At 36.1% G+C, this 21,492-nt stretch overlaps 2 protein-coding genes across 2 annotated transcripts; both read right to left on the reverse strand.

Annotated features, from left to right (window-relative positions):
* Positions 1-11,219: 11,219 nt before the first annotated feature.
* LOC126722632 (putative disease resistance RPP13-like protein 1) lies at positions 11,220-13,426 on the reverse strand. Its single transcript, XM_050425773.1, has 3 exons — positions 13,057-13,426; positions 12,703-12,950; positions 11,220-12,638 (listed from the first exon to the last, which is right to left on the reverse strand). The coding sequence occupies exons 1-3, from the start codon at positions 13,424-13,426 to the stop codon at positions 11,220-11,222; spliced, it is 2,037 nt and encodes a 678-aa protein (XP_050281730.1).
* Positions 13,427-13,768: 342 nt separating this feature from the next.
* Positions 13,769-14,383, reverse strand: LOC126722633 (uncharacterized). The gene has a single exon (XM_050425774.1). It carries the CDS (start codon positions 14,381-14,383, stop codon positions 13,769-13,771), a length of 615 nt encoding a protein of 204 aa, XP_050281731.1.
* Positions 14,384-21,492: the final 7,109 nt, after the last annotated feature.

The following is a 21,492-nucleotide window of genomic DNA, read 5'->3' on the forward strand; positions in this document are numbered from 1 at the left end:
TTACAAATGAGTAAGTTGTAATTTGCTCTTATTATTTTGTTCTTTCCCTCGCACGCGCCAATCCACAACGATCAGTAGAAATGGGGGTTGATCTATGCAAGATGGATGAAGGTTGTGTGAATATTTTAAAGTGTTCATAAGGGCTTTCTACAAGATTTTATTTATCTGCAAGAATTTGGAAATAATTATCTTTTAGCTTTAACTTTGAATTTAATAAAGAAAATTGTTGTGACATATGTAATTTAATCACAGAGTCAATCAGAATTGGTTGTTTACTTTCTTTTTCTTATCTTTTTTTAAATTTATTATTATTAATTTAAGGAGACAACTCATGCCATATTGTGTAGGGAAAAAACAATAAGAAAGTGGCTCATGGGTGGCTTCATTTCATTTGACTTCAGCAAGATTTGATCCCGATTGCTTACCCATATTTATTTGTTTATTTAAATTTAAGGAGACAACTCATGGTGTTTTTTTTTTTTTTTGGGGGGGGGGGGGGGGGGGTGGAACAATCAAACCCTTTAAAAAATAAAGTGGCTCACGTTTGGCTCCATTTGGTTGACTTTAGTATGATTGGTTTGATACTTCAATAAAAATAAAAATAGATTTAATTTTTAATGGGAAAAAAATTATTTATAAATTCAATATTACAAATGATGATGTTCTAAGAATCAGTAGGCTGGATGTCCCAGTCCCTTTTGATTCCTTGTTTTTATCTTCCAAGTCTTCAAGATCATCAAGATCCGGAACCTCGTCCACAGTCAGTGATTCCCTGTTGAAACGAGTGATGAAGGACCACAAAATTTCATTTTCTCATTGTTCTATGGTTAACAGTCTGGACGATGAATGTTTATGCCTTTGACCTCCAATGAAATTATTAACAAATAACTTACTCAAGTCTTCAAAAGAACTCACTGTATTTAGGGGTATTTTGCTGAACCACACTCATGCCGGTCCTTTAAGGCTCCGCTTGGGAGTTCATAAAGGAATGGAATGGAATGGAATGGAATGGAATGAAATGGTAATAAGGGAATGGAATGGAATGGAATGTATTTAAGTAAGGGAAAGGAATGGAAAAGAATGGAATGGAATGGAATTAAGTAACCTTGATTGGATGTTTTAAAATAAAGGAATGGAAAGGAATGAAAATGAATGGAATGTAAGTAATCATGTTTGGGAGCAACATAGAGAGAATGGAATGGAATCATTTTATGACAATATTACTATTAGACCTCTATTTTAAAATAAAGGGTTGAATATATAGGGGTATTTTGGGAGTTTTAGTAAAAAAATCATTAAATCTAATTCCATTCCCTCCCATTCCTCCCAATTTCGGGGGGAATGAAAATTTGAGGTTTTAAGGGAATAGAGAGGAATGAGTGTTCCCTCATACCCATTCCATTCCCTCTCACTTAAACTCCCAAACAAGGGAATGGACTTTCCATTCCCTCCATTAAAACTCCCAAACAAGAGAAGGGAAGAATATTCTAAAATTATTCTTTTTATTCCTTTCCATTCCATTCCATTTCCTCCTCCCAAGCGGAGCCTAAGAGTAGTAAGGAAGGCTCTATACATAATTTCATATGGGAACCCTTGAAGGTGCATTGTCGTCTTGAAAGTAGCAATGTGATCAAATGGGTCACGTGTTCCATCGTACGAATCTAATGAAGGCATCTTGAATTTCGGAGGCAAGGGGTGACTGTTGATGGAAATCGTGAAAGGGGAGTCTGTTAAGTGGACTAAATCCTCTACTGGATTTGCCCTTCTCATGTTCTCCCTCATCTACTCCATAATTTTCCTCATTTGGTCCACTTCCCTCTCTAAATGTGGGACCCTTCTTGATGTGGTACCCCTTAACTAGCTTTCAGGTTCAACATTTCCTCTATTTTCCTGGCTCGGGGCTTAACCTTTAGTGTACCCCTCGTTGCGTTGCCTCCTCAAATTAATCTCCCTTGTTAATTCTTGATTTTGACAGGTTAACTCTGCCATGGCGGCTGCCATAGACTACATGTGTTGAGCAGAGGACTGTTGCATGATTGGGGCTGATTGTCGATCGCGATGGGGATTGCTTGAAGCATCCCTACTCTCCTGATGGCCTGGGCTGGTAGCCCTCGATCTGGTTCGAACCATTCAGCCTTTTGTCGTAGGAAGACAAATTGTAAGCGGCTGCCATAGACTGCATGTGTTGAACAGCGGACTATTGCATGATTAGGGCTGATTGTCGATCGCAATGGGGATTGCTTGAAGCATCCCTACTCTCCTGATGGCCTGGGCTGGTAGCCCTTGATTTGGTCCAAACCATTTAGCCTTTTGTCGTAGGAAGACAAATTGTAAGACAATCGGATGTTTCCCACAGACGGCGCCAACTGATAATGTTCTAAGAATCAGTAGGCTGGATGTTTCAAATCTTGATGATCTTGAAGACCTGGAAGATAAAAACAAGGAATCAAAGGGGACCACTGACCAGGGTTGACCGGCCACAAACCCTCCGATGATAAAATTAGTTTCTCTCTTTTAGGATATAGAATTCCAGAATTCTCAGAGTTGTGTAAAGAAAAAACTTGCCTTTATTTTGTCGAGGATGGGTTTATATATAGTTCTATGGAGATAGTTATTTGTCTAGTAACTTCCCCTACATTTGTGGAGATCAGAGGATAAATGCCATAGGAAGTTAAACATTCAATAGGGAGTTACAATGATACATCAAGATCTCACCACGTGGTTTGATTCATCTAGTCATGTAGACAAAACCTATATTAAGGGCCATCCATGTCTGGACAACCTCATAAGTTCTGGACGACCTTACCAGGTTTGAACGAGGCTCACCAAGTTTGGAGGAGACTCAAGGATCCACATCTGAAGGGAATGACATGATTATCATACTCTTCTAATGAACCACTATTCCAGGACAAGTTCACATTCCTTGGACGACTATTCAAGGACGAGCTATACATAAGTCTTACCCATCAACAAATATGGTGGATTTAAACTCTAAATGTATATATTGAAAATACCAAGAGGTACAAATTGAGTTATAAATTTTTTAACTTAAATATAATTCTTTTCCACGTTAGCTTTAATTGGTCAAGTAAATGAATATATCAAATTTATGGAACCATTTCATTTCCTTTCCAAAAGAGGAGAATGAATTTGAATTTTAAATGTTTATGTGAAAAACACTAAAGACTAAAAGAGTTATATATGTTAAGTTATTTCCTTAATTATATTTTAATTTAGTAGAATATTTATATTATCTATTATAATTTTATAAGATGTTATAAAAATTCAACCAATTAAAAATTTAATAAATTTGGTATATATTTGTCTTCAAATTTTAGTTATGTTTTTAAGGAAGCTATATAACAAGTGAATGAAATAGATGATGACATGATATTTAATATATTCTTTCAAGTACTTACTTTGCGGGAAAAAAAGTATTTACCGTCTTATTTTATTATATTTTCAAGTAGTTTTACTTTTTATTTTAAATCTAGCAATTAGATTATATATATATATATATATATGTGTGTGTGTGTGTATGAGAGAGAGAGAGAGAGAGAGAGAGAGAGAGAGAGAGAGAGAGAGAGAGAGAGAGAGAGAGAGAGAGAGAGAGAGAATAAAACCTAATAATTTAAATTATAAAAAATATCAATAAATGAAAAAAAAATTTTAAATGATAACAAAAATTGAAAATGTTGATGTTTAATATAAAAATAGAACTAAAAATATTAATTTCGATAATTTAATTGTTAAATGTAATGAAATGTATTAAAAAAATAAACAATTATACTCGACACAAGTATTGAAATTCAATTAAGTTGATATATTTTTGTACAAAATGTTTAAATGCGTTTATAGATAATATATATATTTTTCATTTTATTTTTTTTCTTGTCTAATAAACAAGAGTTTTATTAAATAAATATTTACATATATGTAATCTATATATATATATATATAATAATAGGTAAAGTAGAGAGAAAATCTAATTAAATTTCAAATTGAAATTTAATTAGAGTCAAATTTTGCGCCACGTGTCTCTTCTAATCTAAATTTTAGAATTTTGTATCAAGTGAGTTAATTTAATGTAAAAATTGAATTTCAATTAGAGTTTAATTTTGTGTCATGTGTCTCATCTAATCTAAATTTTAAAATTTTTGTGCTAAATTAATTAATTTAGTGTAGAAAATGAGGAGTCCAATATAATAAATCATAAAAAACATAATCATATAACTAAAAAAAAAATTCAAATTTATAAGTCATCTATATATATATATATATATATATTAATAGGTAAAACTTAGAGAAAGTTGAATTAGAATTTGAAAATATAATCCAATTTTGCACGTGTTTAAATTTATGTGGGAACTATACTATAATTATCCACTTAAACATGTGTCATGTGTCTACTTAAATTTTTTAATCTTTGTATCAAGTGACTTATTGAGTGAAAAATACTAAGAATCCAATATTAATGAACGATAAAATTAAAAAAAAAAAATTACATATACTCAATAAAAATCACCACATGTTTCTCAATAAATAAATAAAATAAAAATCACCATACGTTCTATTTTATTAAAAATTAGAAAAAAAATGATAATAAGTAGTATTAAATTTAGATAAGAATTTTTATATGTGACTAATTATCTATATTTTATGATAAAAATTGTGTTTAATTTTAAATGTATCTATACATATGCGTGATGCATGTGTTACATGTTTTTTTTTTAAAAAAAAAAATAATTTGATTAATTATTTATATTTTTATAATAAAAATTTTGTTTAATTTTAAATGGATCCATAGGTTTGCATGGAGTTACATGCTAGTATATAGAATAATACATGTACTATACTAATTATGCAAGATAACTTCATTTTGAGAATCTAACCAAACCCAACCCAATTCCCACAAATTAGGTTAGGTTGGTTTTTAAATTACCATGGGTTCAATGGGTTGAAGATTTATCAATTTGAGGAAGTCGAAATGAGTTGAAAAACATCCCAAACCTAACCCAACCTACCCATGCACACTCCTACTTTCCCCCATCTATTTCTTCCTCTCACACTCCACTAATTTCTATCTCCCTATCTCTCTCCACTCCTATTTCTTTTTTCCCTAGAACAATTTTTGAAAACTCATGAAATGGAATTTCAGCTTAAGAATTTGCAAGCACTAAAACGCATTTTTGTAAATCTTATGATCAATACTCACACACAGATTTCCAGCCATTCAACTCTTTAGTGATTAAAAAAAAAAAAAAAAAAAAAAAAAAAAACGTTATTACACCCCCTATCTATTACATCTCAAACAAAGCCATATATTGTGTAAAATAACCCCCTTTTGTTTTTTATAAAGAAAAATGTGTAAAATAACCTTTTCCCTAACCATTTTTTCCCCCTCATCAAAACAATACATCAGAATTAATCAAGTACGTAAAAAAAAAAAAAAAAAAAAATCCTCAACAAAAACAAAAATGTACTTTTGAGCATTCACACTTTTTTAGCATAGGGAATAGACAGATACATAGAAACAAAATAGAAGAACCTGAGCTGGGCTAGATCCGACCTGGGCCTGACTTGGATCGTGCTTCTGGGCTGTCTTTCTCCAATAACTTTGTTTGTTCCAACTTTCGACTGGGTCAAATGGGTTTCAAACTTGCACATAAACTGTACCTGTGCTTTCTTTTCCAATTGGGCCTGTATCCATTCATTTTTAAGAAATCCTTGTTTTTGAGCTCACGGCCCAATTATACATTTAGCACCCTTGAACAGCATCATTAGGGCCCACTTAAAAGCCCTTACTTAAACCCAGTTGCTGGGCAAAAATGGCCCATTACCATCAATTTTCAAAATAATTTGCCCAGAAACACTGTTTCCAAACTATATAGCAATATACCACTTTTTTAGGTACTCGAGCTTGCCAAGCTCGAGTACCATGTTTTTTTAATCCACTATCGCCCCATATTCAAGGAGCCCTATAGTGGCGTTTTTAAGCCCTATAGTGACGTTTTCGGGCCAAAAAACGCCACTATAGGGCCCCTTGAACCTGTTATGGGGACTTACAAAAAAATTTTGCAGGAAAACGCCGCTATAGGCCCCAAAAACGTCACTATAGGGCTTAAAAACGCCACTATAGGGCCCCTTAACCTGTTATGGGGACTTATAAAAAAATTTTTGTAGGAAAACGCCGCTATAGGGCCCGAAAACGTCACTATAGGGCCCCTTAACCTGGTATGGGGGCTTAAAAACGCCGCTATAGGGCCCGAAAACGTCACTATAGGGCTTAAAAACGCCACTATAGGGCTCCTTGAATATGGGGCGACAGTGGATTAAAAAAACATGGTACTCGAGCTTGCCAAGCTCGAGTACCTAAAAAAGTGGTATATACCTATATAGTTTGGAAACAGTGTTTCTGGGCAAATTATTTTGAAAATTGATGGTAATGGGCCATTTTTGCCCAGTTGCTGTGAATGGTATCGAGCCCAGTTGAGCAGCATGCCCAGGCAACGTTGATAAGGCAAGTCTTATAGTGAATGGTAGCTGGGTGCTATTGTTTCTCTTTTTCATCCCCTATAGAACTATTGAAATCTCAACCACATTTGTCACTAAGTTCAACAAGGTTATTATCTAAAAAAAAAAAAAAAAAAAAAAAAATCAATTAGGGTCTCAAATGTCAACTGTATTGCTAAGAAGCATGTTTGGGTTACTTTTGATTTCACCTTATAATTCTGAGTGTTCTAATATATGTTCTTTTGGGATTTTGATTATTGGTTGTTGTTTTATTTTATATGTTGGATGAAATTTATTTTTTAAGTAATATATGATATTTTGATTCAATCTTTTCCTCTCATTATGTTGTGTAGGCGGCAACCGAAGTAAAAGAATTAGACTATTGTTAAAAAATAAATAAATAAATAAATAAAAAGAATCAAACTATTTTATTATAGAAATTACAGCAATGAAGAGTAAATATACATGCTGCTAGAGGTAACAATGTAAATTGCTTCAAACAGACAATAATTTATTTTGATTTCTTTGTTTGTAATGTCTATAGTTTGATTAACTTAAGATTCTTGTCACCAGACTAAGAAAAAGATAACAATAGTATTATATTATTTTCTTTAACCTTGGTTGGCTAGATCAAGCCATTAAGCTTCTATGGAATTATGTGAATTCCTTCCATACATTTTTGGTATAGCTCAATATCGGTGTCCTAATTAACCATTTGTGTGACTCATTGAAAGGAGAGGTTAATTGATTTTAAAAAAGAAAAGAAAGAAGAGGTTCATTTATTTGAAAGAAATTTCTCTCTACCCAAAAAATAAATAAATAAAAAGTTTCTCTCTTCCCCATTCCCAATTTTAACTAAACTTTTTCACAACCTTCTCTTCATTTCCCTATCTTAAGTAGATTTATCAAACGAGTTAAGTTGGGTAAGGTCAGGTTAATTGGGTTTAGATCATAAAAAAATTATCTTAAACGAGTTACAAAGGGTGGGGTTGATTAATTTACGGATCTGATTAATCGGATTACACTATCTCAGTATAATAATCATATTACTATTATTCAATACAATACAAAATTAGTTCAAAAATAATATTTAAATAATATAGGGTCAATATTATTCAACTGTTTGGTAGAGAAATTATGCCCAAATGACAACAGAATCAACCAATCAAGTTGAGTCTTCAAGCCTATGTTAGTTCCTTTTTAAATTTCTTTGATTTCCTTAGTTAGTGTGTATGCAGGCTGAGGAGTGAATGCATAACTACCTCTCATTTTGATTTTTTCTATAAAATTAAAAAAAAAAAAAAACCAAGCTTTTTTTAATATTTATAGTTGCAATCCAGGTTAATAATAAAAAAAAAAGATTGTAGTAGAAATATGTTTCCTTTCTTTTTCATTTAAAGTCTTGTATTACTTTCCTCAAAATAAATATTGCAAACCCTATAATTACATCCATCTCCTGCTTTGTAACTTGTGTAGCTCATATGCATAATTTAAATTCAATTTCTTTCTTGTATGCATTTAGAAGGATTCAACTTAGTTAGATCCTTAGTTAAACATGGCTTTAGTGATATAAGTGAAGGCTGATCCTTGGATCAGGTGAGTTTGAGTGACTAACACATTCTCAAGCCTGTAACCTAACTTTGGAGTCATTTATAGTTAAATTGGACCTCTATATAAGAATTAAAATTAGTTCTTGGACCTATAACCAAATGCAGGCTACTTTTTTTCACCTTAAATATGAGTCAATGATATATTGGCAAACTCATTTTTAGGATGAGCCTACACCAGGCAGCCCTAAGAGAGACATTTAGTTGGCGGGTAGTAGGATTCACAATACATGCATTGAGTGGTTCACAAAAAACATAATATATGATTTATTTTTTATTGTTTGAGAGGGAGAGAGCATGTGCCCAAATATACTTCGTTTGAGTTTTTATATCTTTCCCAAAAAAAGAAATAAAGATTGAAGAAACTAAAAGTTTATATATTTATATATATGTGTGTGTGAGGGATTTCACAATTCGCTTCAATACCAATGGACTTGGTTTGCAATCGAATGCTATAAAATATTTGTGCCCCCTTATCCTTCACCAATTGGTCGTTGGATGGATTGGTAAGGCACACGGTTCGACAAGTGGTATCAAAGCCTGATCATAGGTTTGAGTCGTTGGAGCCGCATTGTGAGGGAGGGATTGTGAGGGATTTCACAATTCGCTCTAATACCAGTGGTCGTTGGATGGATCAGTAAGGCACACAGTCTGACAATATTTATATAATATATGTTCTTGAGTGATGCATTTAGATGTTGAATTATAAGGCTATGCTAATGTTTGTTAATCTATTAACCATTTTGGCCGAATAAATTGTCATTTTCTTTTTTTACAAGATATAAATTCTACTATAACTTAATCTAAAGTGTGTATGAGTGTCTTTTTTTCTTTTTTCTTTTTTATTTAAAAAAAAAGAGAAAAGAAAAGAAAAAAGTGTGCATGTGTGAAGCTCTTTTTTGGAGACTTGAACTATAGCCTTTACTTCTCACATCTCACAAGCACTTATACTTGTGAAGTAATCATCGCATCAAGGGTGCATGGTGGTACAAATTGTCAATATTGAAATCCCTTTGCAGTTGGGAATTTTGTTTTGTATCTAGGAACATTAATGACTTTGCTCCTAATTTCGCTTGTTGGACTTCTTTTTGTAAATGAGATAGGCCTGTAGCCATCTCTTCTCTTTCTAATTGGGTTCCTTACCCAGAATTTAGGCCCTCACCCTCTCTTTTCTCTTAATATAATCTTTATTTATCAGAAAAAATGTACTCTTAATATTTATCAAAAGTAAGTTGTTTTTTGAATTGTTCCCTATGAATGCCTTCTTAAGGCACTACCATACTAAGGTATATAAGATTATATACTTTTTATTATTATTATAGAGTTTCAATATATGACGTCCGTTTCTTGATTTTTATTCTTTATTATCAGACCAAGATACCAATCAGTTTTTTGTGTAGGCGAGAATTGAACTTCGGATCTCTTATTCAATCATTAGATATTTTACAAGTTGAGTTTACTAGAACCCACATAAGATTATATACTTTAATTTCTCATTTGAATGCACAATTTGGATCTCCCTTGGATATTAAATTTGTTTTCTTACTCTTTGTATTTCACATTTTCAATTTCCTTACAATTTTTGTTATGGTTCAGATCTATATTTCTAGTCTACTACATTCAAATTTCATAGATAGTGTCAATATATCAAAATATAAAATGTATATAAAACTTTTGTAATCGATATTGACATTAAATCATGAAAGGGTGATCATTAGAAGAGTTTTTGGGATTATTTGGGAAATTCACCTTCGGTTCAATCTTATTATTTTCTTTTCATAAATTGGTTTTTAGTTTTCTTTTCAAAAATTTACCTTGAGACCAACTTTCTCTGCGTACAAGTATTTATGGCATTTGTGTAGAATACTCAAATACTTTCGAACCCTTATGCAACAATTTTTTTTTTTTTTTTAATTATTTTTTTACCGAATATCAAATTTCTAAACAGGTCACCATATATTGACCAGAGGGGATTTGAGCGTATGCGTTACAATTTGCAGAAGGTACTTCATTGTTGTTACTTAGGTAAATGGGTATCATGAATGAAATAATGGAATTAATGGGAAATATGAAAGTGGTAATGCATATAGATATACAAAAACCCAATAAACAATTATACTTACTCTTATAATGTTTGGCATTTGAATGATCAATGCATAAAAATTATAGGGACTATAATGAATTATAGAATTTGTCTTAAACATCAAGTTAAGGAATTCAAATTTCCCTGAATCATTTCTTTCTCATTTGTAAGTCACTCTTTCGAAATCTTCATCACATCTCTTTAAAAGTTCCTCATTCAGATTATCTAATTATTTGCAGAAGAGCAACTAAATAAGTAACTAAGTGTTTGATTTTATAGAGCTAAAACAAGAGGAATATATCACCTACAATACTTTTTTCCATACAATTGTAACCAAGATCTAGACCACTCATACAAACACAACAATATCAAATGCATTTTTATGAGAAAATAATTGTCAATTCCTCCTTGCATGCATCATTAGACAACAAATTTTAACATGGTTCGACTAACTATAAGCCTACATCCATGAATATTGCCAATCAAAATCTATTACCAACAGTATGAATTACAAACATTCGACCAACTCCTATTAACTAGCAAACCCTCACAAATTTAAATCAAGTTTTATCTTATTACAACCAACTCAGACTTCTTATTAGCTGTCTCCTAAATCAATGTCAACTTACAATCCCAAGACTTCAATACATATAATGACACACCTCACTCAAAAACATAAACAAACACTTGAACAACATCCAACTTAAAAACATGCATCTTTAAAACCCATAATATACCAAACTAGCTCGTTGAAGAAATCCACTCCACTTATTTTGGTGCCTTCTTCTAATGCTATAACTCCCCCATATAAGAAGATGCCTTTGAGCCACATAATGCTTAGAGCAAATAGCAATGGGAAATTCCTCAAACTTTTGCAGAAAGCTGGAGTTGGAAGCCCGCAAAAAGATTCACATGACACTTTTGATTGATCACGAAACAAAGGCAGAAATATACACAACAAAAACATGAAGTAGTAGACCCAATGTGAATAACTGCAGAAGAACCCATGTAGAAACCTAAGCAATTACTGGTGATCCAATAAGAAGAAGGCCCCCCAACTCTTTAATTGTTGAGCCACTTTCTTTGCCCACAATAAAGTAAGAAAGTGTCTGAAGATTTTTTAATCTGCCCATTTCTTCTGGCATCTCATATAAGTCAGTTCCACTAATATCAAGATGGCATAAGTCAGAAAGTTTCCACATGTTTTCAGGCAATTCAGTAAGAGTTCGACAATGCGATAATATCAATGTTTGTAATTTGCGTAGAGCACAAACTGATTCAGGTAATCTCCTAATTGCAGTGTGAGAGAGATCCATGTACCTAAGATGTTTCAAATCGCCAATTGAATCAGGTAGCTTAGTGATATCATAATGAGATAAAGAAAGCACTCGCAAGAATTGCAGCTTGGGCAACAGATCCCGCAGTTCGTTACTAGTTAAATGGCATGATGCATGATCGAGTGGCAAAAAGGTCCTTAAAAACTTGGCTTTATCAATGGCCTCAAATATCATTGAGGGATCGTATTTACCTAAAAGTAACAAGTAGCGGGTCCTTCCGGAGATATGGGAAAAGGAATTATTCCCCAGTTTGAAGCGAAATTCCTCAAAAACAGCAATAGCCAGATCTTTCATAAGATTATGGATCACAAAATGTGATTCATTGCCACTTGATCTTAGAAAAAAAGATCTGTGTAATAATTCATGAAAGTAGTAATCACCTACCTCTTCTGTTGTGGGGCTTCCTTCGATCTGTGGCAGAAGACCCTCAGCCATCCATAAGAGGATTAACTTTTCTTTCTCAAATTCATAACCCCTAGGAAAAATTGAACAATATGCAAAGCATCGCTTTAGGCGTGGAGGAAGATGATCATAGCTTAATCTTAATACAAGGCGAAAGTCACTCATTTCACTTGGAGAAGGATAACGCATTAACCGGTCTAGTTTAGTGCGCCAGCCCAGAACTAGCCCACCGATATTTGCTTCCACTCTATTAAACAATAACGCACCAAGTGTTCTTACTGCTAAAGGCACGCCGTAACACTTGCGCACAAATTTTCTGCCAATATCTTCTAGTTCTGGATCTGAATTACGGCGTTTGTCTCCAAAAGCATATTTTACAAATATCGACCAACATTCTTCATCTGATAATGGCTTCAAATAATAAGCAGTGATACGAAGAGGATTGTCAGCCTTGGTGCGCATGGTTGACTCAACCGCTTGATAGGGTGTAGTTACAATAAAACTTCCCTTTGCAGCAGCATCTATAAAAGGATTTAGCAACTGACTCCACGAGACATAATTCTCAACCAACACATCATCTAGAACAATTAAAAATTTCTTGTTCTTGAGAATCTCACACAGTCTATGTTGGAGCGAATTTAATTCCTCGAGATCACAAGACTGTGAAGTGAACGACTCAACGATTGCTTTTGTTGCCTGTAACAAATCACCTTTTCCTGGAAACCAAGCCCCAGGCCTTGAGGTCAAAATGTTCACTCACCCTGTGATTGTCATAAACACGGCGAGCAAGAGTGATCTTTCCCATGCCACCCTCGGCCACTATAGGAATCACAGACAACCGTTCACCGCTTCCATCATCTGACAGCAATAGTTCAATAATTGCTTCTTCATCACGATCCCTACGGAATACTTCAGAGTCAGCTACAAAAAACGTGGATAACCTTTTATACCGATCTATGTCATTCTGCAAATGCTCTTGATACATGCCATTCCACAAATTTCGTTGGTCTGCAGGGTAATAAAGGAAACTGTGATAATAGCTCTCATTAGGCTGCAAATAGAGTGCACGTCCTTGCATCTCAAGGGATTTGAACTCGTCAACGATCTTCTTTGCCTCTCTTTGGATCCCCTTTTTGACTCAGTTTCTGCTTGGGCCAAAATGGAAGATTACTCACCCACATAGGCCGAAAATGGATCTTGTGCAGCGTAATTTTCTTGGTCTGAGATGTAGCATCCAACCTGTCATTCAAAGCTTCAATGCGGATCTTATCCACGAAATCCTCAGTACGATAAACAGCATCTTGGACCTTGTTCAACCACTCTTTGACATCTCGTCGCCTCACGTTGCACTCAGCAGCTTCAGTTTTCATGGTTAAAAACCTGAACGCTGTCAAAAAGTAGTCTTCGATTTCATTGGAACGAATATTGAAAAACAAGTCCCAAATTGCCACTGCTACCGGAGAGTCAAACATATCAGCCACCATCGTGGAAAAAAGCGGAGTTGAAATGTTGAATAATGGAGAAACAAATAGGTGGGCTTAGATTTTACAGACTCACTACCGATGCTTGAAAATTTCAGACAAACAAGGAAGAAAGCTTTCTTCAGGGAAATCTGAAGGGTTCTTTTTTTATTTTTTCACGGGATATCATAGACTAGAATGGGAAAGGCTAATAGCGGAAGAAGAAACTTTCAAAAGCTTTTGCAGATTTTTCAGCAGGTTCTTGTAAGATTCAAGCGGAAATTGTTTCAGTTGTTTCGCTAAAGAGAGGGATAGCATGGTAGTTTTTTTTTTTTTTTTTTTGAGAAACCAGCCAAGAAGGCTACTTTAATTAAATAAAGAAAAATCCGACAAATAACAGTTATACAGATTTGGAGGAACAGACTCTATCCAAACCAATAATGGACACGACAACATAGCTCTCTTAGCCAAGGCATCCGCTAGAGTGTTATCTTGCCTACACACATGAGAGAAAGAAAAGCTCTGAAATGAGCGGGCGAACAGTAAAATGTCATGAATAATATGACCACAAGACGAATGAGAAAGGAGTCTATTACTAATAGCTTGAATGGAAGATTCCGAATCACCCTCAAAAACAACATTACGAAGACCAAGTTCCTGAACAAAGAGAACCGCATGCTTAGCTGCCAAGGTTTCAAGAGTAAAAACAGAATCAGGAATAGGAATTTGCTCTGCCAAAGCTGCAACCACCTCTCCATGCTCGTTCCGAACAGCCACTCCAATACCTGCTGCTCTCAAATCCTCAAAAATTGCCCCATCAAAGTTTGCCTTCTTAAAACCCGTATCTGGAGGTTTCCACCGAGGTCGCTGTGCATGAACCTTCTTGCTAGGACAGCACATGACCCACTGAAACTCCTGCAAATGACGACGTGCTACACCAGCTACCTTATTCAACGGCCAAACCACCTCTCCAGCTCGCATTTTGTTTCGGCGATTCCATAGAGACCAGCAAACCATCGCAAAAACCATAGTAGTTAGTAGAAGCTTAACCAAGGGTATTAAAGTTAGCATCAGTTTTTTAAGTACAAACTTTTTTTTTACAAGATATAATTTCTACTTTAGTCTAATCTAAGTGTATATGTGTGTGAAGTTCCCTCCTGGAGACTTGAACCCTAATCTTTGCCCTTCCACACAGTGGCGACGCCACATGCAAGTCAGGGTGTTCCCAGGAACACCCTGACTTGAAAAAAAACCTGAATTTTTTTTTTTTTTTCTTTTACAAATCTTTTTATACTTGCTCTGTTTTAGGAACACCCTCAAATTAAAAAAAAAAAATGGTAACAGAGGCAAGCCCAAGGCAACTCGGCAAGTCCAACAGATTACAAAGGCAAACCCACTGATTCTCAAAAAAAAAAAAAAAAAAAAAAACCAAACCCCAATATAGAGCTGCAGACCAAATCAAATCAGAAGACAAAAATCACTTCTAATTTTCTAAATCATAAATCCTAAAGGCTTAAAGCAAACCTAAAGAGTAAAGACAGAGTAAGCAACGCCTCAGGCTCAAACCAACTGCCAACAGCCGGAGTCACGGAGATCGGATCGGTCACGTCGCTCGCAGCTCGCAGCTCGCTCATCGTCGGAGATCGGTCCAGTCCAAATCGTCATCGTCGCTCGGCTCGCTCGCCCCTCGTCCTCGTCGCTCGCCACTGCCCTCATCGGAGATCGCTCGTCGCCTCGTCACCTTGTCACTGCCTCGTCACCTTGTCACTGCCTCAGCGGCCTCAGCCTTCACGCCTCCCTGCTCGGCTGCTCCGGTGCTCCCTCCCTCAAGGTATTTCATTTTACTAAACTAACTTCTCTCTGACTCTCTCTTTTTCTCTCTGACTCTCTCTGAATCACTGAAGTCTGAAATGAAAATAATGACTCTCTCTCTCTCTTTATTCTTTAATACTAATTTTAATGCTTTGTCTTTATCTGATTCTGTGATTGGGCCACTAATTGCTAAGCTTTAACTTTATCTTTATTAATATTTGGCTGATTTTTTGACTTATTGAATTTAGCTTTATTTTAATATCTTATCCGTTGGTGTTGGTGGGTGTAACGGTGTTGCTGTTAGTGTTGGTGTGTGTGTTTGTGTCGGTGATATTTTAAATTATTAATTGTCTTTTTAGTATAATGCGTATTGTGATTTGTGATTGTAAAATATTTTGATTGGCAGTTGGCTCTTGTGTTTGGGGAAATTTTCTTGAGGCTTGACTGGCTTGTCTGTTGAGTGGAAGGGGGGGGGGGGTTGGGGTGGGGGTGGGGGTAGATGAACACATGGGACCGGATAAACAATAATTAAAGCAGTATGATGTGCACATCAGCCCATGGGATGTGTAATGTGCACATGGCTGGCTATTTTAGTGTAATGTGCACATAGATGTGTGCTAGTGCAACTAATGAACAATAATTTAATTAATTAATAATTAATTGAGGAAAACAACTAATAAACAATAATTAATAATTTAATTAACCAATACATTATAAAAGACAGACAAACAAATTAAATTATATTAGGCTAAACAACAATTAATAATTTAATAATTAATGAAATAACAATACAACAAATTATAGTTTATAAAAGACAAACAAATTAATGAAACAACTAAACAACAATAATTAATAATTTTATTAATATGTCAAATGAACTTATAGTTTATTGTATAGGTACCTTTGTTCATTTATTTTCTTTTCATTTTTTTTTTCCTTTTGAGGTTTTTCGGTGTACAAAATGCAAATTTGTTTTGGTTTTAAGAACCTTTTTTTTTTTTTTTAAGCACAAACTTCATGCCGGCCAAATTTTGAATTTTGGCCGGTATTTACCGAAATGTCCCGAAACACCCGAAATAGACCGAAATGACCCGAAATTTTTTCAAAGTGGAATAGGAACACCCTGGACAAAATTCCTAGAGTCGCCACTGCTTCCACACCCCTCAAGCATTTATATTTGTGGAATGACTACCACACCCAGGATGCACGGTGGTTCTTACACGCTTAACTTCACATTTTGTTTGTATTTAAAAGTAAAATATATTTTTATTTTTTCTTAAAAAAAAAAAAAAAGTATGCATTCAGCAAAAAAAATTTAAGAACAAACTAAATAAATCTTCCCTTATCCAAACTTTTTTTTGGGGGGGGCCAGGGGGGGGGGGGGGGGATAACATCCTTTATGCAAGCATTGATTCACCTAACCTCTTGCACTAAAATTTCAAAAGTTTCTCTACTAAAAATCTAAAATTTTGTTAAGGCAAAGTCTTTTTTTTTTTTTTTTTTTTTTAATAGAAGAAGGAAAAATTACTTTGATCTTATATCAATAGTGCACTCTATTTCATAAAATACACTTAACAGTGACCTTTATTGGTTCTTTTGAAAAAAAAATAGTGCATTTTATTATAAATTAAAATAGTTTTTAAATTGTCATTCTTATATTATAAATAAGGGTAAATTATAGTGACCCACCCTGAGATTTGGTATATACCAAACAAATCCATAGGTTTTTAAAAATGACAAATTTGGTCTTAAAACATTAACACAGTGTACTGCCGTTTATTCACTCTCACCCAAACAATTTTATAGTTCATTTATATTCCTCATTTCTTCATTTTCTCTTTTGTTTGCCTAGAAGGACTAGAACGTAAACGCCCCTCTCACTCACTCTTAAGCTCAAACCAGTATTCAAAGGATATAAATGGCCATGTATTTAAGAAACATTCAAAAAAACAAATCTCACTAAACTTGAGTTCATTTTCCAAAACCATACATAGTCTCATTTGGGGGAAAAAATTTACAGAGCATTAAAAAAAAAAAAAAAAAATCTCACCACATCAAATCATCAATGATCAAACTAAGATCAACCCAATTAGATTTAGCATCACAACATCACGCCTCAAACAAACCAAAACAAAAAAAATTTCAAAACAAAACCCAAACCCACAATGGCAAGCATTGCTCGACCCACAACCGCCATCCGCCACAACACCACCTATCACTACCCACTCATTCTCCTCAAACCCAAACAATTCCAACCATCCTACATCACATGATCCACAGCTCAAACCCAAACAAACCCAAATCAAATCTTTTTTTTCTTTAAAAAAAAAAAAAGAAAAACCCATACCCATGATGGCAAGCTCCAGATTGTGACCTGTGTAATTGCCACGCACCATTCATCTCAACCTAGCAACCATCGTCCACCATCCTTATAAATCATGACCCAACCACCATCCCTATAGATCATGACCCAACCACCCAAATGGTGGTGTATGGCATGAGTTTTGTGGGTGTGAGAGTGCTTCTTCCGTAACACTCAAGCCCAAGGATCCTGGGTCGAATAGTTGTAGTTCAGTGGATCGGACTTTGATTCACCGCAGCTAACGGGCTGTTTAAGAATCAAGTGATGCACAGGGCATGCTTCCTACAATACATATAAACTAACAAACAAGGATATTTGTGTTGAACAACAAATCAAAACAGCAAAGTAAATGCAGAGAACAAAATAATGAAAGCACAAAGTAACGTTTAGGGATCCTTAAATCAGTGGAAAGTATTTCATTGAATTTTCTTTATTATGATTACAGTACGCTCACTAAGACGTGATACAAGGTTCAAGCAAGCTCAAAAATTACAGTCTTAAATGGTTATTCTAACCTTCAAAACTTGCAAAGTTTGATTATTTTTGAATCCGAGTATGTGCTATAATGACTCTTTCTAGGATACCGGGAAGTAATTTTACTAGTTTTCTTTGAATTTTCTCCTCTTGACAGAATTTTATCAATGGTTCTCCTCTTTTCAAATTCTGTGCCCTTCTATGCAATCCCTCCCCCCTTTTTATAGTGATATTCTGGAGTCCCAAGGGAACTATTGGTTCCCCTGTTTTGCCCTCTGGTCACCAGAGCATGTATTGTGCCCATCGTTCAGCAAGTTCCGTTTCCCTGTTCTTCATCCTTTCCTTCCTTTTAGTTTTGTTTCTTTGAAAGTCTATGGCTGACTACCTATTTCGGAACATGTTGAGGTCACGCCTTTCTCGATCCAACTTTTGGCAGTTCTTCTTCTTTATCTTTTTTCTCAGACGGGCAAAATCCCATTCTGCCGGTTTGAAAGTCTTCCGCTGCTATTCCTTTTTTTATACTTCTTCATTCTGGTTCCCCGAGGCGCTTCCCACTTGCGCCATGAGAGGTCGCTAATTCTTTCCTCTTTTCTTGCTGGGTCGTTTGGCACTTGAGAAGGACGTGGCTTCTCCTCTATTTCTTGTGTTTCTTTTTGCCTTTTTCTTTCGAATTGTCTTAATCTTTTGTTGACTGTGCTTACACGCCAGGGGGATTCGAGCCTTTTGGTGGTCTCTGAGGATCCCGACTCAGCTTTCTTCTTCAATCCTCTGACATGGGCTTCTTTTCCTTTTCTTTCTTCTTTTCTCATAAGCTTCTGGGCTTCCCTTTTTCCTTCTTGATGCTTTTTTGGGCTTCAAGCCTCTTGGGCTTACCATTTCTTCTCTTTTTCGTGGCCCCCTTGCGCTTATTTCTTTGGGCTTGGGTACTGTGATTTTTAGACCTCAACATTTAGCCCCCCCAGCTCGTGGGTTGCCTGAAGCCCATGCATGAGTAATTCAGGGTTTCTTAGATTCTGTAGGATCTTCTTTTAATTACCCCTGGGTTCCCTTCTTTCTTATTCAGGATCCGGGCCTTTCCTGCTGCTTTTTGGTTATCTTAGTCTTTTCTGCGTGTCGTGTTCATTCATTTTACAATTTCCCTTTTGCACGGGACGTGGCAGTTGAGCATTTGGAGTAAAATTTCCTTTACCCACCTTTTTCGTTCCTCGTAACTTCCATTAATAACTGCTAATTAATCTCTTCTTCAAAATTAAATATTTTGGCAACTGACGCGTCTTTCTATACACTGTCTTCTCCAACTACTCTTTGCGCTTTTATTGCGGCCGTTTTACATTATCTCTTTGCTTCCCTGAGTCTTTCATTCTTAGGTCCCTTTTCTCTCTTATCAAATAGTCTGCTATTCCCGTCTTCCCTTTTCCATTCTTCCAATCCCCCTTTCTTCTCATCATTCCCATTATTTCAATGGATTCTTCTTCTTCCCAAAAAAGAAGAGAGCGCACCCCAAGCCCTTCTGAGGGCGAAGGTTCTTCTGGTTCTGCTCTGAGTGAATCTTATGAAGTCACTGAGCATCCGGCTTTTCCTTTACGGGACCCTTGGTACTCTCCCAGTCTATTTTTTCCTCAAGTGTCTCATGGCGAGGCCACTCCGTCCCCTCATGCTTGGATGTTTTCTGGTCAGGCAGGTTTTGCTGGTTCTGCCCAGGTTCCAGACCCTAGAGAGATTTTTGACCTTCAGATTAAGCAGGGACTTCGAGAGGCGGTGCCTATCTTTTTTGATTTTGTTCCGGGGAAAATCCAAGGTTGGCCCATCTGGGTAGATAAGGAACTATCCGATGGGGAGTTCGTGGGTCGCCTGGAGCGCGTTGGTATCCTAAAAGCGGTGGCGATTTCCAGAAATCTCGAGGGTCAGAGACGCCAAGGGGCTCAGGCATCTGGTATGCCGTTGGTGCCCTTCTCTTCATACTTTTTTCTTTTCTGTTGGTGAGTTGACAATCACCCTAGAGGATGTGGTCAATAACTTCCTTCTCCCGGTATTTGGTGATGAGAGTCCTTTTGACATTGGCCTTTCTAAAGAGGATCTTATGGTGGAAGATAAGCTGTTTAGCCATTTTGGTGGTCGCACTGCCTCTCCCGGCGGTAAGCTGGCCAGAATTGGGAGATGGGTCATGACCTTTTCCTGTGAGAAGAATAAAGAAGTCAGGTGGGCTGGTTTCCTAGCATTCTAGCTTAGCAAATTTCTGTTCAGTGAGTTCCCGAGGTACGGGGTTAAATCTACCTTCTTTCCGTTAGCGATTAAGTTGGCTCGAGGCACCCAATACCCTTTAGCCCCTCTGTTTTTGGGCCATGTTTATCCTAAGTTGGATCAGCTTCATGGAGATGAGGCCGAGGGTGATTCTTGTTATGTGATTACTTCGTCTCTTCACTGTGCTATTCTCCAGATATTTATGTGGGACCGTTCTTCAGCCACTTTGGCTAAATGCAGGAATTTGAAGTTTGTGAAGGATAAATTCCAAGAATCCCCCGATATAGTTAAGGGTCTTTGTGGTAATTCGACTGATACTTTCCCCATTATCTTTCGTTGGATTAGTTTGAAAGGTGGTGGCCTCAACCTTGTTGAGTTATTTGATCAAGTAGGAAATTTATGTTGGAGATCTCCTCGTGAGTTTCGTCCTGACTTTGCTTGCGACTTTGTGTTGTCTTCTTTTTTAACTTCTATAGGTAATACTTTTGATCTGCGTCGTGGTGATGAGGGCAGTTTGGCTTACCTTGCTTGCATTAGCCCCTCTTGGCTTCCTGTGCCTTCTTGAGTGGCCCAAGATATACTCATTATTCAGTACACCGGATGCTTCGGCAGTTCGGTTTCAACCAGGATATTCCCCCAGTTTTTAAGGATATAGTGTCATCTCTCCCCTCTTTGGATCCTTTCTTGAGGCCGCAGGCTTTCTCCTATTGGTCACGGAGGAGCCCCCAGTTTGCAGTGCCTAACTCCTAGAGAGGAATTTTTGCTTCTAACGACTATACTGGCTACTGGAGAAGAATACAAAAGTCTTTTGTTGATTATGTTGGCTCTGGTACAGTTAGGGAAACCCCTAATCTTAGTATTTCCTTTGCTCCAACATCCAATAGACGCTTATCCCTACCCACTGCTGGGATTGTTTCCGCTACCGTAAGTAGTAAGACGGGGTTCGCAGAATGGCATGCCTCTAGGGGAGGTTGGGTAACATATGCACAAGATTTTCCCGGAACTTGGTTGGGTTGCAGTCTTATTATTGGTACTTCCTCTGGGGTACCTATTAAGAAGGGTGTAGTGGAGACAATAGTTGCTACTACCCCTTTGGGTAAGGGCAAGGAGATTAGGCCGGAAAAAATGAAAACAGTTGATGTTGAGGAAAGTACAGAAGGCGTGAAGGCTGGTCTTGAGGCAAAAAGGAGAAAGACTAGGA

Source organism: Quercus robur, chromosome 4, assembly GCF_932294415.1.
Source record: "Quercus robur chromosome 4, dhQueRobu3.1, whole genome shotgun sequence".
NCBI classification, from domain to species: domain Eukaryota; kingdom Viridiplantae; phylum Streptophyta; class Magnoliopsida; order Fagales; family Fagaceae; genus Quercus; species Quercus robur.

Excerpts from the sequence above, each read along its gene's own strand:
- LOC126722633 (XM_050425774.1), bottom strand. The coding sequence starts at position 14,383 with ATGCGAGCTGGAGAGGTGGTTTGGCCGTTGAATAAGGTAGCTGGTGTA.
- LOC126722632 (XM_050425773.1), bottom strand. The coding sequence starts at position 13,426 with ATGGTGGCTGATATGTTTGACTCTCCGGTAGCAGTGGCAATTTGGGAC. Across the intron at positions 12,951-13,056 it reads AAAAGGGGATCCAAAGAGAG|ACCAACGAAATTTGTGGAAT; the intron begins GCAAAGAAGATC and ends ATTACCCTGCAG. Across the intron at positions 12,639-12,702 it reads GTGTTTATGACAATCACAGG|GCAACAAAAGCAATCGTTGA; the intron begins GTGAGTGAACAT and ends GATTTGTTACAG.